Below are 22,953 nucleotides of genomic sequence, written 5' to 3'. Positions count from 1 at the left end.
ATCTTTACAAGTCGAAATTATGGTAGTACACTTCGATTATGCATGGAAAGAATAAATCGCATGTCGCATTATTAGACATCTTTTCTTCGAAATGATTCTTTAAAGAAGGTTGCTAACAACAATAGGAATTTGCAAGGCATGGAAATGATTCTAGGGCTGCATGAAGTAGATTAAACTCTAGTCAGTTGGCATAAAACTCAAATCAATTACGTAAGTAGTTACGAAAGGTTGCTCATTCAACATACAAATAATTCATTCAGAAATGAAAAATTAGGAAAAGGCTACATGGTTCGTTTTAGCATAAACCCTAAAAGCTTAGCAGCATGAATCGTGAATGCATCAATGGAAATTATGCCGTAACTTAACATATACTTGGATCTTAACCAGAAAAGTTAGGGATTGTAAATCTAATCATATGTAGGCAAATGAATTCGTATATGGTATTGTAATGAAACTAGTTTTTTTTTCTCGTTAATCAAGACAATATCTTCATAAATAGACAAGTATATTGTTTTACCCTAAACACCTAAAACCGCGAAGGAATCGCTTAGGAAGGGTTAAATCAATGCAACATATCCCAAGCGCTAACTAGGGTTTAGCACGTTGAGGAAGTGACCTGGTCACACTTATTGCCAAGTTGAAACTTTTATACCCTAAAAACCTGTCCACATTCACGGAATGTAGAAACAATAGGACATACTTGCGAGAAACGATCTAGGGTTTCTACCCTAAGGATCGCTCGCTAAAAAGATGAAACTCGGTTTGAATTGGAACCCTAGGACCGACAATGTCGGCCTAGTGCAATCAGGAACGGATTGTTATGAAGACAACCTAACCCTGTTTCCTATCTAATTATGATTCCGTGATTAGAAGACGCCGTTCAATTGGTAAAATAGTCCCATGGATTAGATGCGACACTTGTGCAACATGTCGCAGAGTCGCATGACCTTGTGGTTTAATCACAAGGGAACGGCCAAATTCCTCGGAATGAGATTAGCAGATTCTTGCGCAAGTTTATCTTGCAAGAGGATGAGTAGTCATCCTGACATAGCACATTTCTTGGGAAAAGTGACCAAGATAAGGGGATTAGATATTTTCTTGGAGCAAAGGACCAATCAATAATTTGGAGCAGCATATTTTGTGTTAATAGAACTTAAGGTATTGGTTAAGTTGGGTTAATAGGGTATGGGCCTAACCCAAAGACATAAGGGTTCACAAACAAACCCTTGGGAATCTTGCCGAGTCACAATTGATCCCGGATCGAGTGCTGGATGCATTCGGAAAGAAGGATTCACTCCTTAGCAGTTAGCCAAAATAACGACCACTAGAAATGATTGTGCTTATAACAGTTTAGAGAGCACTGTTTGCTTTGTTTGCTCAAAGAATTAAAGGATGAAAAGATATCTAATGCTTCAAGTTGAAGGCCTAAAGGGAGAGGTAGCCTCACTTACCCCCGACTGTCTGCCTGACCCTAACCAAGGAGGTTGTTAACCACACCGGGAAGGTGGACCGAACCCGCCGCGGGAGGTCTCTCCGTTGAGTGCTACTTGGAGCAGGAGGACGCTTGGGTGCCAGGGGGGGCTCTGGCCGTAAATCCCTCGCCTTCAGGGCGCTGCAAAAGGAGCCAACGTGACTCGGGATTGGATCTCGAGGCCCGCATACTAGTCTACGAGCAGAATCTTGGATTAGTAATCCTTGTGGATTGCTGGATAGCCTTCGGACGGATTATGGATAAGCCTACGGGCTGGACTTTATGAATGTATTTCAAAGATAAATATGATAACCTGTTACAAAGGAACTTGTTTGACACTGCTTTTCTATGTCAAGTGCTTGTCATGAAGGAAAATACAACATTAATATTTGCACCTTGGATTAATTCCAGCCTTTGTAAATTCAGCCCTAGCCTACGTGTACATGTGTGAACAGCCTACGTGTACATGTGTGAATAGCCCTTAAGTTTGGAAAGAGGGTTAGAACAAAAGAGACTAGAGGCTAAAGGCAAGACATCTTTTGATCATTTAATAATCTTGGCTTTTCCATCTTTAAGTTAGCTTCTTCTTAGCCTATGAAGCACTCAGCCATGGCCGTCATGTATTCTTGAATCCCCAACCATTAATACATGATGAGGATGTCTTGGTGCAATAGACTTGTTAATTCTTTGTTGTTGCTTAGTTAATTTTCAATTTCAGTTAGATTTCATTCCATGGTTGATTGCTTTCTTACATTGGTATCAGGGCAGTAGCTTAGATCCTTGCAGAAGTCATTCTCAAGTACTAGATTCAGTTTCCTAGGCTAGGGAGAGCAAACCATAGTTAGGAATTTGAGTGACAGGACTTGACAGGACAGGAAGGCTTCAAACCGGAGTTACATGTGAAGGTCTGCTACAAACAGGGATGAAGATGGTGATTCTTGGCATTACTAATGGAAGAAATGGCGGGCTCCAACCAAAATAGCAGGACGTGATCAAGATTTGAGCCAAAAATTGGGGTAAGTGGACGAACTAATGGTTACAGGACTTAGAGGAAGGAAAAGTTAGAGTTACTTTTCATGAAACAAGGGTTTCTTCTCTTTTCCTTCAAGCTGTCCCAAGAATCCATGGCCAAGACAAGATCAGATCTTCTCTTTCTCACTCCTATCATGAGAATGGATTACATGACCTTCTTCCCTGTTTCAGGAGCTTCATTTGGAGTAGCTAATATAGCTACTTAGCATTGTTTTGGATTTTTCATACGTGAGTATGTCCTCACGCTGTTTGCGCCGCCTGCACACACTCCCCTACTGCGTGGAAAATTCAGAGATATGATGGCCTTTGAGCATTGCTAATGATCCTACTAACCCTGGGCAAGAGGTCTCTCACAAGCTTCTGCAAGATTCTTACCATTTTGGAGTTTTCCCTCTTCTTCAAAACCCTGGCTATGGCAGTTTGGGACAGCATCAAAGATTCCATAAATTTTTGAAGCAAATCATGGGGCTTTTGTGGGCAAAGCATCTCTGAAGCTTCCTCAACCATTTTTCCTCAAGAATCCATCAACATTGGACCGACATTGAAGGAGATTGAAGCCAATGGAGGTCTAGGTATTCAATGGACAGCATGAAGCTTTTATGCCATTAAATTTTGGCATTCCCTCTCAAATTTCGGGATCTCTTGGACACATTGAAGACCTCTCTATTACCTATTGCAACCTACTTCAAGTAGAAAAGGTAATCGGTCTTCATCAACCCTCATTTGGAGCAAATTGGAGCATTCATGGAGTCATGGAGCTTTCATGGGATTAATGAAGCTGAAGCTTATCAAGGAAGGGATTATTCTTGAAGATTGAAGATCTCTTGGACTGATTTTAGAAGGATTATCAAGCTCAACTCACCTATGTCAAGCATTATGGATTGAAGGTCATTCCATCAACAATGCTCTTCTCCAATCAATCAAATGAGGTACTCTAATCACTCTTAATTTCTCTTTACATCCAATTGCTGATCTCATTTCCAATTGTTGAAGAGAAATAAGAGGATTAATGAAGATTTCATTCATAGACTAATGCATTACCTGAAGCCTATAGGTTATGTCAGTCATTGTCTTTACTAAACCTCTTCAATTTACTGAAATGGCCATCTCTAAATGTCTCAAATTCTTCCATAATGAATGAGCATTACCCATCTACTTTCATTTACTGAAATCAGTAATTTCTTGATCTTCATTACTCAATCTTTATTGCCTAACCCTGACATGAAATTGATTGCCTATTTTGCCTCTTGATCATAAGAAAATCATTACCCAATTGGTAAGTGAGAAAAGCTTTGTAAGCAGTGAGTCACTACTGAGGTAAATACCTCTCCATTTCTCATTTACATTTCAGCCTTTTCAATTCCAATCTTGCATACCATGAAAGGACAAATGAAAGGCAATTGTATTTCCTTCCTATTCCATGCATATCATACTGATTTTTAGAGCTAGAATTCACTTGCCATGTACATGCCCACGAGGAAAAGTGGATGCCAGGCGAGTTGGTAGGACAAAAGAGAGGTGACCCTCCCCTACCGACGAGGACTCTGAAGGGGAGCGCAGCCCGGCTCGAGAGGGAACTTTGCAAACCCCTCGGGTCTCGGATCCCACGTATTTTCAAGTTTAGGTGCAGGTACAAATCTCAAAGTCACTTGAAATCAACCTACATCATGAGTTTATGGGCAGTGAGTTCTTGAGATATTGGCAAATGTATGGTACTCATGAATATATGGCAAATGCATGAAGACATATGGCTACAGTAAAATGTATGCATCCTATGGTAAAGACACTATGGTTCAGCATTAAAGTTTGGGACAGAGTATGTATGCATACCCTCATTAAAGATTGCAGTCTACATTGAGTTAGACAGCCATTTTACTGATTACAGAGGTCATTTTCAGTATGGGCAGATGTATGAGACTCTCCTACAGGGTTATGAAGTTGGTACATGATTGGTATTGATGGTACAAGTCATTAATTGACTAGAACAGGGTATTCACTGCCTGCAGGAATTTTCAGACAGCAACAGAAAATCCCTTACAGAAATTTCTGTACTCATCCATTTTCTGCACTTGATAGCTTGTTGGATAGAGGACTCTTCAAGCTTCGAAAAGAGACAAAGACCTCGTAATTTGGATCTCTAGAAGTGAAGATAATCAAGTTTTTCTACTGCAGGAAATTCAGGACAGAAATCAACCCATGGCTAGGAATAAGAAGAGAGACCCTGTTTTGGATACTATCAATGAAGAATTGAAGGAATATCAACAGGAAAGGGGTGAACATGACACTTCTCAAGATGCCATTTACCGAATGCATTATGAGAACGAAGAGGTCGATGCAAGTTCCACCCACTCCCCTACCAATCAACCCATAGAGATGTCTCATATCTCAATGAATTCAAACAGTTTTCAACAATTGTCAAATGACATAAAGGATATGAAATCAGGCTTCGAGGGTATGAGGTTGGGTATTGACAAGCTTGTAGCACTTCTTGGTGAGAAAATGTTGCCTACAACTAGTCTTAATGTCCCACATCCTCATATGGCTGAAGAACCACCTAAACCACCTACTCCTAAGGTGGTAGGTCAATTTGAAGTTGGAGAGTCATCTAAAGCTAAGGATTTTGTTCAGCCCACTTCACTTCAGCCACAATTCCATCAACAAAAGGGTCACTCTCAGTCACATGGGCAAGATCCTCAAGAGAGAGTGCAAACAAACTCAAAGCATGATGAAGACATCCATGGGTGCAACTCTTTCTACAAGCAATTTTACCCTCAAGCAAATGTTGGTGGCTATGAGCAAGGGCATGTTAATTCAGCCCCAAACTCTTATGGGCAGCCACATGGACATGTGAATTCAGCCCCGAATGCTTATGGACAGCCACAACATAATTTCTCTACTCAAGTGCAGCCCAATAAGCCAAGTCCCATGTCAAATCATGGTTGGAATTAGCAAAATAATGGGCAGCAACCACCTTTCAACTCACCTGTGCATGGACAACCTCAAGGGTACCATGGACAACCTCCCAATGTGAGCAACGCATACTTTTAGCCTCAAGGACATTATTTCCAGCCACAAAGTCATGGTATGCATTATGGACAGCAAACTCCTTATGCACAAGGGCAGGGAAATAATGAATATCCTAGGCAAGGATCTTTGGGCAATTCTTTTGGGCCACAACACCATAGTGGGCAGCAGCACCATAATGGACAACCTCCTCAATACGAGAGAGATTACAAGGAGAAAATAGTTATCTCAAACTTCAAGGGAGATAACCCTTCACCCACGGAGTTGGAGGAGTGGTTTGACAAGTTAGAGATGTATTTTTCCCTTTACCCAAGGCCCGAGAATGCCAAAGTAAAATTTGTAGCCCTTCATCTAGAAGGCTATGCTCATACTTGGTGGAGATATATGGCGAGGACAGGACATGACTTCTTGTCTTGGGATGCATTGAAAAATGCTATGATTGAAGTCTTTGTTTCCCCTATTGAAAAAGAGCGGTTAGAGAAGAAGTGGTATGCACTTGAGCAACGTGGTCTCTCGGTTAGAGAGTACTCAAATTAGTTTTTGAACCTTTCGATGTATGTTCATGGGGTCTCCGATAGTGCCAAGTTGAATAAATACATATTTGGTTTGGAACCTACTCTTTCTTCCGAAGTTGGAGCCATGAATCCTACATCCCTACAAGCTGCCATTCAATTGGTTGAATGTTATGGGTAGAAATACAAGGGTTTTCAGCCAAAAACAGGGCATTCTTTCCAGCCTACGCAGTTCCCAAGGACATCAAGCCATTATGGGCATGGTAAAACTGATTTTCAGCATATTGGGAAGCCATCAAATACTTTCAGCAATACCTACAGCAAGATACCCACTTTTCCTACTATTTTTGGGTCAAAACAAAGCAGTAATTTCAGACCTAATGCTGAAAATAGATTTGATGGAAAGAGGACTGATATAAGTGCCAAAACTTCAGCCCCTACTCAAGGCAAATATGTATCGAATGACAAGCTCAAAGATATGTATGCTAAATGACTATGCTTCAAATGTGGAGAGAAATGGTCACCCGATCATAAGTCCAAATGCAAGGCCAAAAATATGAAGATTAGCATGATCATCGAGGATGATACCGATGTTGAATCTATTGAAGGAAGCTTGGCTCAGGTTGATGTCACAACAACTCAAGAAGAGGCGCATGAAAATGAAGAGAATGTCCATGATGAGTTCTATGATCCGATGGATGGGTTTCCTTTCGACCCGGGCGGTCATTATTTGGATGATTCATGGACTGATTTACATCCATCGCTATGTGCCATATCAAGTGATGCATGGAGTGCTTCAAGAGGGGATAATACCCTACGCCTTAAAGGTCAAATCAAGGGAAGGACCGCTCATATACTCATTGATACAGGAAGTACACATAGCTTCATTAATGCTAAGTCACTCAATGGGCTGAAATTGAATACGCATGAAATGCCCACATCACTCAAAATCCAAGTGGCAAATGGAAATTTTGAGAAGAGCGATCAATGCTGTCCAAATGTACCTATCACCCTTTCCCCATTGTGCACTACATCGGTGAGCCTAATTGCATTAGAAATGGGTCCCATTGATATAATACTTGGCTGCAATTGGCTGAAATCTTTGAGCAGATTTACCATGGATCTCAACAACATGAAAATGGAGTTTAAATAGTGTGGACAACAAGTAACACTACATGGAGTTAAAAAGAAAAGATTGGAGATGATCAGCCCCAAGAAGGTTAAGAAAGAGATAAATGCAAAGGCATGTATGTTCACCATTCTTCTTTCCAAGATTGAAGAGGATCAGCCGTCTTCTCCTACCAACAATATGGACCCATGTCTTTGTAAATTGCTGAAAGAATATGATGATATTTTTCAGCCACCTACCTCCCTTCCTCCCAAAAGAGAAGTGGATCATCCCATTGACTTGTTGCCCAATACAAAGCCCATCAACAAACCACCATATCGCCTCTCCAAAGTGGAAAGAGAAGGGGTAGAACGCCAAGTTAAAGAGCTTTTGGAAATGGGTCTCATTAAGGCAAGCCAATTACCTTTTGCTTCTCCAGTTCTTCTTGTGAAGAAGAAAGATGGCTCCTTTCGAATGTGCATTGATTACCGCGATCTCAACAAGGTCACTATCAAGAATAGGTATCCAATACCTAGAATAGATGATCTCTTAGATGAATTGAAGGATGCCAAGGTGTTCTCCAAAATTGACTTGAGATCGGGATATCATCAAATACGCATGAAGGAAGGGGATGAATTTAAAACAGCCTTCAGGACGGAGAGGGGTCTTTACCAGTTTATGGTTATGCCTTTTGGGTTATCAAATGCTCCAACCACATTCCACTCTCTCATGAATAAGATACTTCAGCCATTGCTCTTTAAAATAGTTTTGGTATTCTTTGATGATATTTTGATCTATAGCAAGAATAAAGAAGACCATTTGCAGCATGTAAAAGAGGTCTTTGACATATTGAGGATACACAAACTGTTTGCCAAGGCCACTAAATGCTCTTTTATGACAAAGGAAGTTGAGTACTTGGGTCATATAGTGGGAGAAGATGGAATCAAAGTGGATCCTAAGAAGGTTCAGTGCGTCAAAGAATGGCCTACGCCAACCAATGCCACTTCATTAAGAGGTTTCCTTGGGTTGACATCCTTTTACCGACGGTTTATGAAGAACTATGCTCATGTTGCAGCTCCTCTTACCGATCGGCTGAAAAAGGAGGCCTTCTTCTGGGATGAGATCGCTGACAAGAGCTTTAATGAGCTGAAGCAATTGCTTGTTTCAGCACCCATACTAGTTTGCCCTGACTTCTCCAAGACTTTTACCATTTATGCAAATGCCAGTGGTAGAGGTTTGGGGGCAGTTTTGTTACAGGAGCATGGTGTCATTGCATTTGAGAGCAGAAAATTTGATGACAAAGAGAAAGAGATGCATGTTTATGAGCAGGAGATGCTTGATATCTTACATGCAATCAGGAAATGGCACCACTACCTCTATGGGACACACTTCAAAGTCAAAAGCGATCATAGGGTCTTGAGATATTTTCTCTCGCAGCCCAATCTTTCTCCCAAGCAAAAGAGATGGTTGGCCACTTTGCAATCATATGATTTTGAAATATCATACATGGCTGGCAAGGATAATATAGTGGCTAATGCATTATCAAGAATGTGGGCATGCAGTCTATCTACTGTGTCTACCATCTATAAGGATTGGATTGAAGACATTCAAGAGGAATATGTGCTTGATGAGCATGCTGCCCATATTTTACAGAAATTACAGCAAGGGTGTGATGCTGAATTTCCTAATTTTAAAGTGCATAATGGCCTCTTATGGTTTAAGGGTAAAGTGTACTTGATTCCCAGCAGTAAATTCAAGCTGAAGGTACTTCAAGAGATGCATTCATCGCCAATGGCTGGTCACTTGGGCCTTTTCAAGACGTTTGATAGAGTTCATCAAAGCTTCTATTGGAAAGGTCTATGGAAAGATGTTAAAGAGTATGTATCTCAGTGCTTGGAGTGTCAGCAAAATAAGGATTCCACTCTATTACCAGCCGGCTTACTTCAGCCTTTACCCATACCTACGGGCAAATGGACAGATATTTCCATGGATTTCATAACGGGATTGCCTACTACCAGTCATGGATGGAACAGTATCTATGTGGTAGTTGATAGATTGACCAAATCAGCCCACTTTATCCCAACTAAAGTCCAATTTTCAGCAAGGCAAGTCGCCGAGCAATTTATGGAAGGTGTGTTCAAACTACATGGTATGCCTATGAGAATAGTATCAGACCGTGATTCGAAGTTTATGGGCAACTTCTGGAAAAGTCTATTCTCATCTATGGGTACTTTCCTCACTCCTAGCACGGCCTATCACCCTCAGACTGATGGGCAAACGGAGAGAGTCAATCATTGGGTGGAAGTGTACCTTAGGCATTATTGTCATAACACACAAGCTTCATGGGATCGTTGGATCCACCTTGCTGAATTTTGCTATAATAACACGCACCACATGAGCATTGGGATGTCTCCCTTTGAAGCTCTTTATGGGTATAAAGTCCAACTTCCATCAGTTTTATTCCATGAAGACATCAACCCACAAGCAAAGGAAGAGTTGGAAAGAATGGAGTTGCTCATGAGGCAATGCAAGGATAGCATAAGGAAAGCACAAGAGGTAATGAAGGTCTATGCAGATGAGAAAAGAAGACATTTAGACTTCAAGGTTGGAGATTGGGTATTTCTCAAAGTACCCAAGATGCATTATGCTTCATTAAAGGGTGGGAACAATAAGCTTGCTCATAGGTTTTATGGGCCATACTTAATCTTGGACAAAATTGGAGAGCTTGCTTATAAACTTCAGCTACCATCTTCTACTAGAATACATGATGTATTCCATGTTTCACAGCTGAAGAAGTATGTTGGGCCCGATGTACAAGTATTGGAAGAGTTACCACCATTGGATGAGGCAGGACTGATCATATATGAACCTGAAAGCATTATTGGAAAGAGAGAGAAAGTTCTCAGAAATCGTACTCTCATTGAGTATCTCATTAAGTGGAAGAATTTGCCCATTGAAGAGTCTTCTTGGCAACCATCCACTTATGTCAGTAACTTTCCTTGGTTATTACAGGATGATATATGATGCAGTATGCAGTGACTGTGCAGAGACAACTTGCTGTATGAAATTTCTGCAGACAATAAAACTGTCCTGACTTCATTAGAATTTGATTTTGATGTTATGTGGTGATGCTTGGGAGTGTATATTTCGTTTCTACACCTCATACGCCTCATTTGGACCAATATATCAAAAGTTATGGCAGTTTTAGTGAATCAGCCCTGTTTGGACAGCAGCCAGTTTTCTCACAGTTTGGCATGCAAAAAGGTCTTCTTTTCATGGACAGTGCTTTCTTATCACTTAGAAGATGAATGGGCATGATTACTATCATCCTTGACTTGGATTTAGTCCATTACTTCTTGGTTTTGAGGACAAAACCATATTCAGGACGGGATGGTTTGTCATGAAGGAAAATACAACATTAATATTTGCACCTTGGATTAATTCCAGCCTTTGTAAATTCAGCCCTAGCCTACGTGTACATGTGTGAACAGCTTACGTGTACATGTGTGAACAGCCCTTAAGTTTGGAAAGAGGGTTAGAACAAAAGGGACTAGAGGCTAAAGGCAAGACATCTTTTGATCATTCAATAATCTTGGCTTTTCCATCTTCTTGAAGTTAGCTTCTTCTTAGCCTATGAAGCACTCACCCATGGCCGTCATGTATTCTTGAATCCCCAACCATTAATACATGATGAGGATGTCTTGGTGCAATAGACTTGTTAATTCTTTGTTGTTGCTTAGTTAATTTTCAATTTCAGTTAGATTTCATTCCATGGTTGATTGCTTTCTTACAGTGCTAAGATTATGTGAAGGAATCGGTGCCTAACGGACTAATTAAGGAAGCTCATTGATGCATGTCCAACTAAATGTGGTAGGTAATTAGATAACTAAAACAACTTGAGGAAAGTGCGGAGGATGTGGCCATGGGTCCGTCCTATGGATGGGTGGTCCCAGTTGGCCGGGAACTTTTCTCAGTCATAAAAGACAGCAAGAAGATCGTTTTAAAGGACACAAACAGAAATGGCGCTCACCTAGAGTCTAAGTTATAATAATCCCAGTTTACGTTGTTTTAGGGAAACGCAATGGGGCTATGCCTTATGGCAGAGAGGTCGAGCTTTGTATCCCTCTCGTTTCCCATTCTCCTTGAACCAAGTGCAGCGTGAATCCACTTCGGCCTTGGCGTTTCTGTGTAAAGTAGTCCGCTTGGGGTTCGACGCTAGTTGCCGTTTAGGAAATGACCATTAGGGGAAACCCTGATTCAGGTTGGTCCTAAGTGGAAACGGCCAGAATACTTCCGCTACATGGCAAACGCGGAAAGTCCTTGATCGCAAAACCCGTAACATTCCATGGGAGTGCCGGGCGGAGCTTTCTAGATCTTCTTTCCGATGGACTGCTAAGACGTGTCCTGAAGGGAACAAGTGGACACGTTACAAGAGGCTCACTTTGTACCTTGACCTCCTTGAGACCACCGCAATGTGCTACGAAGGTTTCTTCTACTTCTTCTAGGGTTTCAAAAATGCCACCTCAACAACCCACATTTCTGCAATCCACTCCATTTAGAGACTATGATTGTTGGACACCGTCTGCTTGTCAGTCCACTCCTTCGAGTGACAATGACTGTTCGACTCCTTCAATTACTTCGGCTCCACAATCCGCTCCACTGAGAAACAATGATCCCCACCAATAAATGTCAGCTCCCATCTTCCCAGTGTCACCCTGGCATCTGCATTTTGTAGTTTGGAGACCTCCTCCCTACCTGGCGTCACCTCTTTCAGCCTGGCATCTGCTTTCTTGCCCCTAGCGACAATCCACTACGCCTCGCGTGAGTAATCCCATCTGCGTTTACAGCTCTTCTCCATCAAATATTCGTGTCTTCATCCTTCTAACTTCTAGGATCTACGTTTGCAGCCCATGCCATCTTCTTGGCATCCGAGGACTGTGCTTCGCTCTCTCGACAGCTAGTGATCATCTTCTTCCTCCCTAATGGCCTTAGAGGACTGCATTCCACTCCCTCCACAATTGTCCTTCACCATCAACATACATCTTTGATAGCCCACTGCTTGGAGGACTACATTTCGCTCCCTTCCCTATGCAAATTCCCCACACATGCTACCGCCTGATTCAAATAGGATACTGCAATTATCTTCCAAGCTTTGGCTCCACTGTATCAGCTTTCCTTCTCATAGCATGATTCAGTGTATCATCATCATGTTCTCTTGTGTTTCTGAGTTTCTCTTCTCTCTCAGTGTTTGCCATATACACTGCATTTCTCCCTGCAATTCAACTATCTCTTTGCATCATCACATATTCTAACACTCCTCCCACCAGTTGAGGATAGAGACAAGCAGATAGACAAGTATTCCAGCGGAGGACAGGATATGCCAACTTTGTGATAGACACCCTGAGACAAAGGAGCACTACATATGCAGGTGTATAATGTATTATGACATAGGAGGAAGCTATCACTGCCTCTTTCGTGAGGCCTTTGGACATCTTCGCCATGTCATGGAGTACAAGGACCAAAGATGTCTAGGGGTTTTCCTCTTGGAGCTCTGGAGGCATTGCACAACGCTACTACAAGATAGAAGACCAACTCGCCCAGAGGGATCCAAGCAAAGAGCAATGACAGATTTCATCCATAGATCAGACCCCACATGCACTACTAGCTCAGCAGACACACATTCATCCCACCAAACTATACCTACCCCACACCACAAAGTCACATTAGACACAGCCATTGCACTTTGTTGAGCACGGCGACCTCAACCAATCAGTCAACAACTAAGGGGCCAATACTATAGTCAAATCAAAGCCATCACTACAAGACATAGGAGAAACTATAGCTAGATATTTTATACATTCAGTTTTTAGACATACAAATCTTTAGATGTTAGGCTTATACAAGGATGCATTTTTCTTTCACTTTTACAATGAGATGGCATTGGACAGAGGTGTACTTTGCTCATCCCATAGGCCACATTGGCCTTTTGTAGACATTAATATATCTTTCTTTCTTTCTTTCTTCCACACACACACACACAAGCATGCACAACTATTCAAAAGACATCCATCGATTTGTCTATGGTATAGAAAAAGCTTGATAAAAGTTACCAGAACTACGGCCTATAACCGCACCCCATGGATCGATTATCATAGCATCACCATAGCTGTCCCTTTTCTCATTATGTCTTCCAGTTTGTGCTGCAGCTATGACCTGAACACACCACAAGCTACAATCAATACAGTTGATTACAGAATTATTTGTACTGCACCTATAGCCTGAACACATTGCCTGCTCATTGCAGGCTTACACATGCCTTCTTCTGAGTTGAGTTCCCACCAGTAATCGAATGATACTAAGGCACAAGTAACAGTTCTTTATTTTTGTTGGGGCACACAATATACATAACTGCTAACATCCAGCAGCCTTCCTTTTCCAATGTTACTTCTAAACTGTCTCATATGTACTTCCTCCTCTTTCAATTTCTTGAGTGTGAGAAAGTACACGATATTGCCCTGCTTTCCCCCTAACATGTATGTCTAAGTAAAATGGTGGAATAGCTATTCACCTATCATTGGCAAGTGTATACATATATCTCCAAGGAAAATCATTAAAAAGACCATTCTTGTTAACATAAGAATCAAGTAAAGGCAAATGTATACATAGCATTGCGTCTCAATAGCCCGTGCACGAAGGAGGATCTCCCAATGAGCTTCTCCGGTCACCTTTGTGAAGGCGGATGGTATTAGCAGAACCTGAAGGAACATCACAATAACAAGCCCACAAAGACAACCTAATGATATTGTTTCTAAATTTGGTCTGCTGTCAGGAACAGAGAGAAAAAGATATGAAAAGATACACAGAGGCAACAAGAGAAGAAAGAAAAACACCTTATATAAGTTTAAAGTCTTCAAAAAGTCATAAGACCTAAGAGATGAACAAAAGACCTAAAATGCTGATACAATAACTTGCTTAATATAACAAAGCAAAAAGTAAACAACATAACCCAAAACTAGAGGTGTAGCTTACAAAGCTCCCTAGCCACTGTCATCTGAATCTATTTCATCTGTCTCTGACAGATGTGATAATTTTACCACTTCAGGTATGAAGCTTATGTTTCAAGCTAGATCCTCTAAAGTTGGCATATGTGGGACAATGTTTCATACTTTACAAAGAGAAGAGGTAGAACCCACTCCAAGCATAATCCAGATATAGGTGGAAGTTGGCACATGACCTTCAAGCATGGATTGTAGTTGGACTGAGGGGCTCCAAAGATAGAGGCTAAATTTACCACTCTTAAGTTAGCCTCTTGAGCTATGCAAATATACTTGTATCTTTTGTCCTCCTGAGAGACTTGAAACACGGGATTGACTATGTGATGTTGACTGATGGTAGCTTTGCCAAGGGGAAGACATGATTTTCTATCAAACTACATTTATAAGTTCAAGCTTACAAGTGATGATAAAGAAAATTACAAGGTGAGGTTAGTAGCTAAAATTTTAAAGAAGAAAACGGTGTGGACTTCGATGATATATTTTCACTTGTGGTGAGACTGACTACTCTTCCCACTGTGCTTACCTTAGTGGCTAAGGATGACATAGATCTTGCATAATTGCATGTCAAGACAACATTTTTGCATAGTGACCTTCATCATCTTGGCTATTTGCCTATAATCTTGAGATAACTTGTTCTCAGAGAAAGTTTTCCTTGAATTTTTTGGCATTTTTGCATGTGGATTTAGCTCCTGTCCACTGGGTCATGTAGTCAATTGTCTAACAATGATGTATCAAGCCTGGGAGCATTGTGTTGTAGGGTTGATTGGTACCATAAAATTGATAACTTACTTTTTAAAGTGTTGATATTAGGCTAAAACTGGTGTTAGTTTTACTTTGTCTTTTCTCACTAGCACCTTGGTGCATTGACATTCATCATAGTATTTCATAGAAGAGCCACGTCCCTAAATAGTGTACACCGTGGTGGTAGGATAGAAATGGCCTCTTGCTATCCCTGTGTCTACTTATTGTAGCACATCCTCTATTTCATGCTCAGTTGGCATGCAGCCTGCAAGCCTCCATTGGAGGAGACGAAGGGGCTCCAAAAGAGTCACCATTCTCTACAAAGAAGATCTCTCAAGGAACGATACAGGTATTGCGACACAAGATGAAGAAGCTAAGCATATTTGAGTTAGAGTGAGGACAAAGTCCACATACATTGACATCATTCTAAGCCACTTTGTGAGATGACACACAAGAAGCAAATATCGCATGAACTTTGCAAGATGTTGGAGACATCACAGCATACTAGAGGCACTTCTTGGATTTGAAAGAAGCACATAGCTTATCCATTTACGATATAGAGGATTCATCCAAGAGGTCAACTTGCTTTTCAATAAGACAGAGAGCAAGTACGGTTGACTACAAACATGGGCTCTCTATCATTAAAACTTCCATTTAATGCTGCACAATATCAGTGGTTTCATACAATACATTCAGTACATGAATATATATCACATGGCTCCCATTGTCCATAACATCGCCAAACACTGCGAGCACATGCGTCCACTCAATTTACCATTAATTTAATCAGCCCCAACTCCCCCACCCACCAAAGGAACACCTACCACATCATCCTCCTTTCATATCTATATTTCAAGAGATACCATTGATCAACTACAAAATGGAAGGCACAAGGCCATGATAGTTAGTAACCGGACACTTATCACATGACAAAGACTTGTTGGCCTCAATATTGGTATATATCCTTAATAGAGCTGTATAAGAAGGGTCATCACATGTGCCAAAGCTTATGGTTTTCTATTTGGGCACTTCCGAGCAGCATGTACAACGTAGCCCACTTCCTCATTTGGGTCCTCATACAGTAGTCTTGAGGGTTTGCTTGTGGCCAATCTACCTATGTCATATATACACCCTCTTTTATCTCACGTTCTTTCATTTTCAGTGCATAATCATTGGTGCTCAACTTCCCTCTCATTTCTCACCCCTTCTTCTTGAGTTTGAGTTTCTAATTGCCAAAATGTGACACTTTCATTATACAATTTAGAAAACGATCTTGGAGTTGTGGGGGCAAATATTACAGCCATATGTAGAATTGAAAGGTGGTTTCTTTCCCAAAAGCGGAATTCTTTAGTAACGCCTCAATGATAATCACCGCCATGGTAACTCTGCACAGAAAAACCTTTCACACATAATAAAGGAAAGCATGTAGACGGAATGTCACCACCCTAGGCTCTCTACCCTTAGGGGACACAAATTAAAGTGCTAATTGATTAAACTAATAATTACAAGGAAACAGCTTAAGGAGTTGTGAACATGTGTGTATTAAAGAATATACGTGTATAGGGTTCACAGGGGCAAGACAAGTAGCACGCACAAGTGACCTATGTAACCAAGGACTTATGCCATTTAAAGTATAGGCATCGAACTACTGAATGTGTGTGAACAAGGGCTGGAGCTGAGTAGTAAGCAGGTGATACAGTAGGCATGCATGCACACACTTGCTAAGGATTCAAGTTATAAATAACAAAAAGATCATGCCACGGCTGGGAGGTGAATTGAGCAACTCACACACAAATTCTCTTTCTTTACTGCTGAAACCCTAATTTCTGATCAGACAAGCAATCAGTTTCCTTCCATTTATCATTGGTATCAGAGCCTAAAGATGATGGGGATCAAGGAAAACTAATAATTTATTGCTCCATCTTTAATAAATTAGCAAAAGGACTAGGATCCATGACTGCATAAAAAAGGCCATGAATTTTATAAATAAGTCAAACTGTCATAAATGCTGTCACCTGCACTGGTCTACCAAAAGAACACAAGGGAGGTCATCACAGCAGCTTCTGATGGTGAAACGACCGCTTTTGCTATTAAACGACGGATGGAGATGACAAATATAGAAAGAAAAGGAATCACAACATGCTGTCACTTGCATCTAGTCTACCACAAGGACACTAAGGAAATCATCACGGCTCCCTCTGCTGGTGAAACAACTACTTTTACTATTAATCAACTGATGCAGAAGACAAATATAGAAAGAAAAGGGATCACAACAGCAGGGAAGGTCATTGTGACAGCATTCAAGGCCTCCAATGCAGCAAATCAGGCCATATATTCATCAAGGACACAAAGCCACTGTCCCAGCCAACAATATAAACAGTTTTGACAGAATTTAATGCTGTGAATTGCATCATGTCTGCTGTAATTGACATGTGGCAAGCCCAATAAGAGAAATTCGCAAGTTTTTGTGTAGACATTGGACAATGAAATGGTAGTTGACCACATTCATAGTTTCTTGTCAACAAGTGCATAGGCATCCCATTCGAAGACACGAAGATGAGTGACGAACAGCTTCTTGCCAAAGAAAGAATCATAAAGAGGCATATCATTCAAGGCAACAGTCGGTGACCTGTTCCAAGTATGAACTGTTATAGAGACTGCCTGAGCCCAGAGAGTAAGAGGAATCCCTCGAAACTCAAGCATTGAATTGGCCATCTCCAACATGGTCCAATTTTGTCACTCCACCACACCATTGTCCAATGTGCATTCATATGAGAGAACTTCGTCCCATACTGCCTACAAAAGCTGTCAAACTCCTTGGAATGAAACTCGCCTCCAAGATCGACTCCTAACCCTCAAATATTAAATCCAATTTGTTTCTCCACAAAGACCTTCCACTAACAAAAGCTTGAACATGTCTATGACTTAAAACACTAGAAATTAAGGCATATAAAATTAAGACCACATATACATGGAGAAGTCGTCAACCGTAAGCATAAGGTACTTCACTTTCCCTAACGAAAGCATCATCATAGAACCGCACAAGCCAGTATGCACCAACTCTAAAGGGTGTAGATATCGTTATGCTTATCATATTCCTCAATTGTTCTAGTGTGAACACTCCCTTATCTACAAGCACTATTTACCTTGTAGCTGGAGAAGGTTTTTTTCCCGGTCTGTGATGTGAACAACCACCTTAGGTGTGGTATAGTGCCTTAGGGATTGTACTTTCATTCTCTAATTTCTTACATTAGTGGATATGACATTCCAATACTCTCCTCTCCTGGTGTTCACTACAAGTGTGGAAGTGTAACTTTGTGTAGCGAAGCATTGACCTAAGAGTGGTATTAGAGCCATATGTTCTCTGCCACCACACCCAACATTGACCTTCCAGCTCAGCTACTTTTTCCCCACCTATCGTTGCTACATGTGCCAGCCATTGCATAACCTAACTACCTCAGCTGCTTGGGACACGATGACTAGCAATAGTCACCTTTTGAAAGGCACGTAGGCCTACCATGTCTGTAAACAACCTTGATCTCGACTTCGACTCCCTGCCCGTTGCATGCACCTACTTGCCAAATGCAACCATGACAGTCAACACAACAGTGCTTGATCAAATGCAACTCTGATGCTTGCCATGCCACATGACCTAACAACCCAACCTGCATGCACACGGTCTTGACACCATCCTGACTTGACAATTTGCACTTGAATCGCCACATTCCTTGTTTGACCCAACCTGACATAAACGTCATTATGAGTCCAACCTTAACCATCATTAGTCATGACCTTGCTCGCACACAGCCTTTGTTGGCCTAGGCGTGGAGCACTTGTGCAATTAACTTAATGGAAAATAAATGAGAATGAAAGAATTAATCAATGCACAACGATACTCGATCACGAATAAAAAGTAGCGTATTAATGAGAGAGAGAGTATAATGCTCAAGGCGATCACATTGAATAATGCCACACTTGTGCAAATGAGGCACCAAGTGTCTTTAAATACTAAAAAATGAAACCCTAACAACTTAACCGTTGTAGGAAACCCTAAAATAAACCCTAACCCTGGTGTCACTTAGTGCCTAGGACACAAGGGGTAACAACCGCATTTAATGACAATTTGAATGCCTATGGAGCCCGGATCATGGATCAAACGGCCTCAATGCATAGCCCACAAGATGGCCTACAAAACCCCCTCCATGAAATGGGTAAACTAATCTAGGAAAAATGACAAAATCCTAGAAAATAAAAGGAAATATAAAGTCATGGTTGCACAAGTTCGTCCAAGTGGATATAGCAACCTAAGACAATACGAAGTATGACAGATCATGGAACAAATGGAATCAAGTTTAAGGCCACTATGACAGACACAATAATCTCAACATTAGGCCCAATCATTGTTAGAATATCCATCCAAAGAGTGAAGAATCAGCCTTGTAGAAAAGGCCAAGATCTTGGGTGCCTTTAAGATAACGAAAGACATGCTTCATTGCATGCCAATGGAGTACTAAAGGTCTGTGCATATATCTGCTCAACTGGGAGACAATAAACTGAGAATCAGGCATCGTGTGACATAGATAAATCAAGCATCCAGCAGCTTATTGATATAAAGTAGTCTCAAAGGATCTGCCACCATCATCAAAAATGAATCTAAAACCAAGCTCCAAGGAAGTAGACACAGGCTTACAATCCTCAAATTGAAAGCGCTGAAAAAGCTTATACCAATATACTTGGACTGTCTCATAATGATGCCCCCTCAATGGTGACAAATTTGACACCCAAATAATAGTGAAGTAAACCAAGATCTGGCATGGCAAATGTTTGCTGTAAATCAGCCTTAAATGCTGCAATTTGACTAGCATTGGTCCCAGTGACAAGCATCTCATCAATATAAAGCACAAGAATAATAAATCTTGAAATCCAAGATGCAATAGATGAGAATGTATGTGGGTATACCAAGACTATGGAGCTTGCTTTAAACGATACAAAGCCTTCTTGAGACAACAGACTTTGTGCTCAAAGCCTTTGACTGCAAATCCTAGAGTCTGAGAAACATATATCTCTTCAGTGAGATATCCATGGAGAAATGTCATCTTGATATCCTGCTGACACACCGCCCCATACAAGTGGGCAGCAAGGGCAATAATACTCAACGGTAGTAATGCGAGAGGTAGGGGCAAAAATCTCCTTAAAGTCGATTCCTTGCTATTGGGCAAAGCCCTTGGCAACAATATAGGCTTTGTACCTATAAATAGAACCATTGACTTTCTTTTAATTTTATAAACCCATTTGGTACCTATGGCATGTTTGCCGAGGGGCAAGTCGCATAGCTCCCAAGTGTCATTCTAATGGGTGGAATCAATCTCTACCTTCATTGCTTCCACCCAACGATCATTAGAAAAAGCATCTTTATAACATAGAGGTTCTTCATTGGATGTTGTAGCCACAAAGCACATGCAAGAAGATTCCCTTGATCCATATGAGCAAAGGGCCGTGTGCAAGCAGCCAAAGGAAGAGGTTGTTTGCTCTCCTGAAGAGTGTTTAGCAGCCAACGAGGGACTCTTTAAGGCTGCTGAATTTCAGCCCTTGTATGCTCCAATTAAGAATAGGGAGCTACTCTTCAGACAAGGTATCATGATGTTGTTGTGGCTGTAAATCACACTGAATAGACTGCTGTAATGTATCTGTAGATGGTGGAAATGAAGGCTTAGAAAAAAGGATCAGCCGTGGAACCATTATGGAAAAGCAGTACTAGGCTATCAAAGATGTCTGAAGCATCAATAGTAAGCTGTTTTTGACAGTCCCGCAAGGGGTGAGAAGCATTTTCAGCAAAGATAACATCTCTGCTAACAATAACATTGCTTGTAGAGGTTTGATAAAGATGAAACCCTTTACTTTCAGCATTAAATCCAATAAATATGTAGCAGACAGCCTTATCATCCAACTTATGCCTTTTCTGAGAAGGCACATCAGAATCATCATATGAGATGGAGCGAATCTATGCATCATAAGGAGTGATGGTGCGTAAAGCTCTTGTGGGACACCTATTCAAAACATAAGCAACCGTTTCTTACAATCACTCCATCCGTCGGTGAGAATGGAGCAACCATATTTTATCCATGCGGCCCGAATAGTATCAAGGGCTCTATTAATCCTCTCCTTCTCTTCATCAATCTTTTTTGTCCTCACGTCATTGTATATGACACCGGTCCGTCCTTCACATGCACCCACATTGGCAATGGCTTTTACCATCTTCTACTCTTGCTTTAGGATATTGAATGCAAGTTGCACTCAATCACCGTGTGTGCAATTTTAATGTCCACAAGTCGTTGCCTTTCTCTAAGAAAGGCAACTGATCCACGCACACGACCGGGAGCTTGAGAGAGAGAGGATTGTCTCTCCGGCACCGCATAAGCCTCCACTCTTTGTCTTTTACAGGAGCCGGATGTGGATGTGGAGCCCCCACCACCAACGGTAGAGGCCTCTCCTGCATCACTTGAAGATACGCCCACATTCGATGCTTCCTCGTTAGTAGGCATAGGAGTTGGTGCCAATAAGCCACTTCCTCCTCCTCTTGTGAATCCCCCTCTCACCTTGGCGAGAATCTCCTCCGCGACATTCTAAGGAATCTCCTTGCATGGAGCAACTTGCCCCCCCCCCCCCCCCCCCCCCAGGTCTTGGAAAGATATTGGAGAAGCCAAGTTGCACCACTTGTATAGCGCTTCCCGCAGTACTTGCATGTCCAATGGTGGGAGTTGGACTTCTTTGGGTCTCTCTCCACATGGATTGCATGCAAATTGAAGACCTCATGCTTCTCACGAGTCATGGTGCCGATGATAGATAAAAAGGCCCGACGAAGAGTGAGAGAGAGAGAGAGAGGGAGAGTGAGATGCTTGAGTCTCGACTCTTGTTAGCTACTGCAGTCACCAGATAGGTCAGGTTCTTCAAGCTTAAATTGGCCTAGGAGACTGCAAATTATTGTATGCCAGTCTTGTAGAGCTCTAGTCCTCCATTACTCATGAACTACATAAGCTTTGGGAGCACTTCTAGGAGAGTCTTGGCAGTGTCAGGAGCTTTAATAGATGCTTCTTTACACCTGGGACTCTTACTGGTGCTATACTCCATTGACTTGGCTTCCTTCCCCCATTTTCCACTGTGAAAGGCTTTGTATATAGGACGTAGCATGCTCTTGAGCCCATGTACTTCCATGTTTTGCTTTGAGTGCTATAACCAGACACTTTATTTTGTTTTAGAAAAAGCCCTTTAATCTATGTGTTAATTTCTCTTGAGTCCTGAAAGTTGAAAGAGCGGGAGACTCGAGAGGCCCGAGGGTTGGGGCAAAGTTGAAAGAGCAAGAGTGAGAGAGAGGGGATGGGAGATGAGAATGGCAAATGCTTTGATAGGGTACGGGATAGAGGGGATGGGAGATGAGATTTGAGAATGGCAAATGCTTTGATAGGGTGCCAGAAAGAGGGGATGAAAGATGAGAATGAAAAATCACAAGTCCATTCAAGATCCAAGAGAGGAAGATGAGAATGGTAAATGCTTGTTGAATTGATGTGGAAGCATGGAGAAGAGGAGCACCTTTTGTAGATGAGAGAAGGGTCAAAGTTCAAACAGTCAAAGAATTCTAGATTATCTTGCATCCTTCTTCTTCTTTTTTGCAAATAAAGTGTGGCTCATTATATTACTTCAGAAAAAACCTAAATACAAGGAAGTGCTCATGCTCAACAAACTAGCTGGAGCTGATTCAGAGTCACAGATATATCAGATGTACAAGCCTCTCAGGGCAGTCTAGGGGAGATGGGGCAAGAAGCCATGGAGAGGGGGTGTATCGCCATCTGGGGCTGCCTGCCGGCATCACGAAAGTCACGTCTTGGCCGCCCCAAGTGCACATGAAATGACAACGGAGCTCCTGACGAGCCCTCAACTCACCCTGCACTTGGTCCCATCAGCCGCAAAGGGAGTGGATGATGGAGGTCCAAAGCTCTGCTGAGGTGGTTAGGT

At 41.6% G+C, this 22,953-nt stretch overlaps 1 protein-coding gene across 3 annotated transcripts in view; it reads right to left on the bottom strand.

Annotated features, from left to right (window-relative positions):
• The window catches only part of LOC148011105 (Nitrilase/cyanide hydratase and apolipoprotein N-acyltransferase family protein), a 140,195-nt gene that overhangs the window by 46,444 nt on the left and 70,798 nt on the right, over window positions 1-22,953 (bottom strand). For all 3 annotated transcript variants that reach the window (XM_087671130.1, XM_087671131.1, XM_087671132.1), the window contains exons 6-7: window positions 13,810-13,902; window positions 13,258-13,360 (exon numbers count right to left, since the gene is read on the bottom strand). In XM_087671130.1, coding sequence (XP_087527256.1) covers window positions 13,258-13,360; window positions 13,810-13,902 — 196 coding nt within the window. The remainder of the gene's footprint in view (window positions 1-13,257; window positions 13,361-13,809; window positions 13,903-22,953) is intronic.

The sequence above is a fragment of the Lygodium microphyllum genome, chromosome 29 (assembly GCF_053477565.2).
Source record: "Lygodium microphyllum isolate KBCC chromosome 29, Lygodium_microphyllum_v1.1.10, whole genome shotgun sequence".
Lineage (NCBI taxonomy): Eukaryota > Viridiplantae > Streptophyta > Polypodiopsida > Schizaeales > Lygodiaceae > Lygodium > Lygodium microphyllum.
The sequence above is the reverse complement of the archived record's forward strand: the minus strand, read 5'-3'. Positions and strand labels throughout refer to the sequence as shown.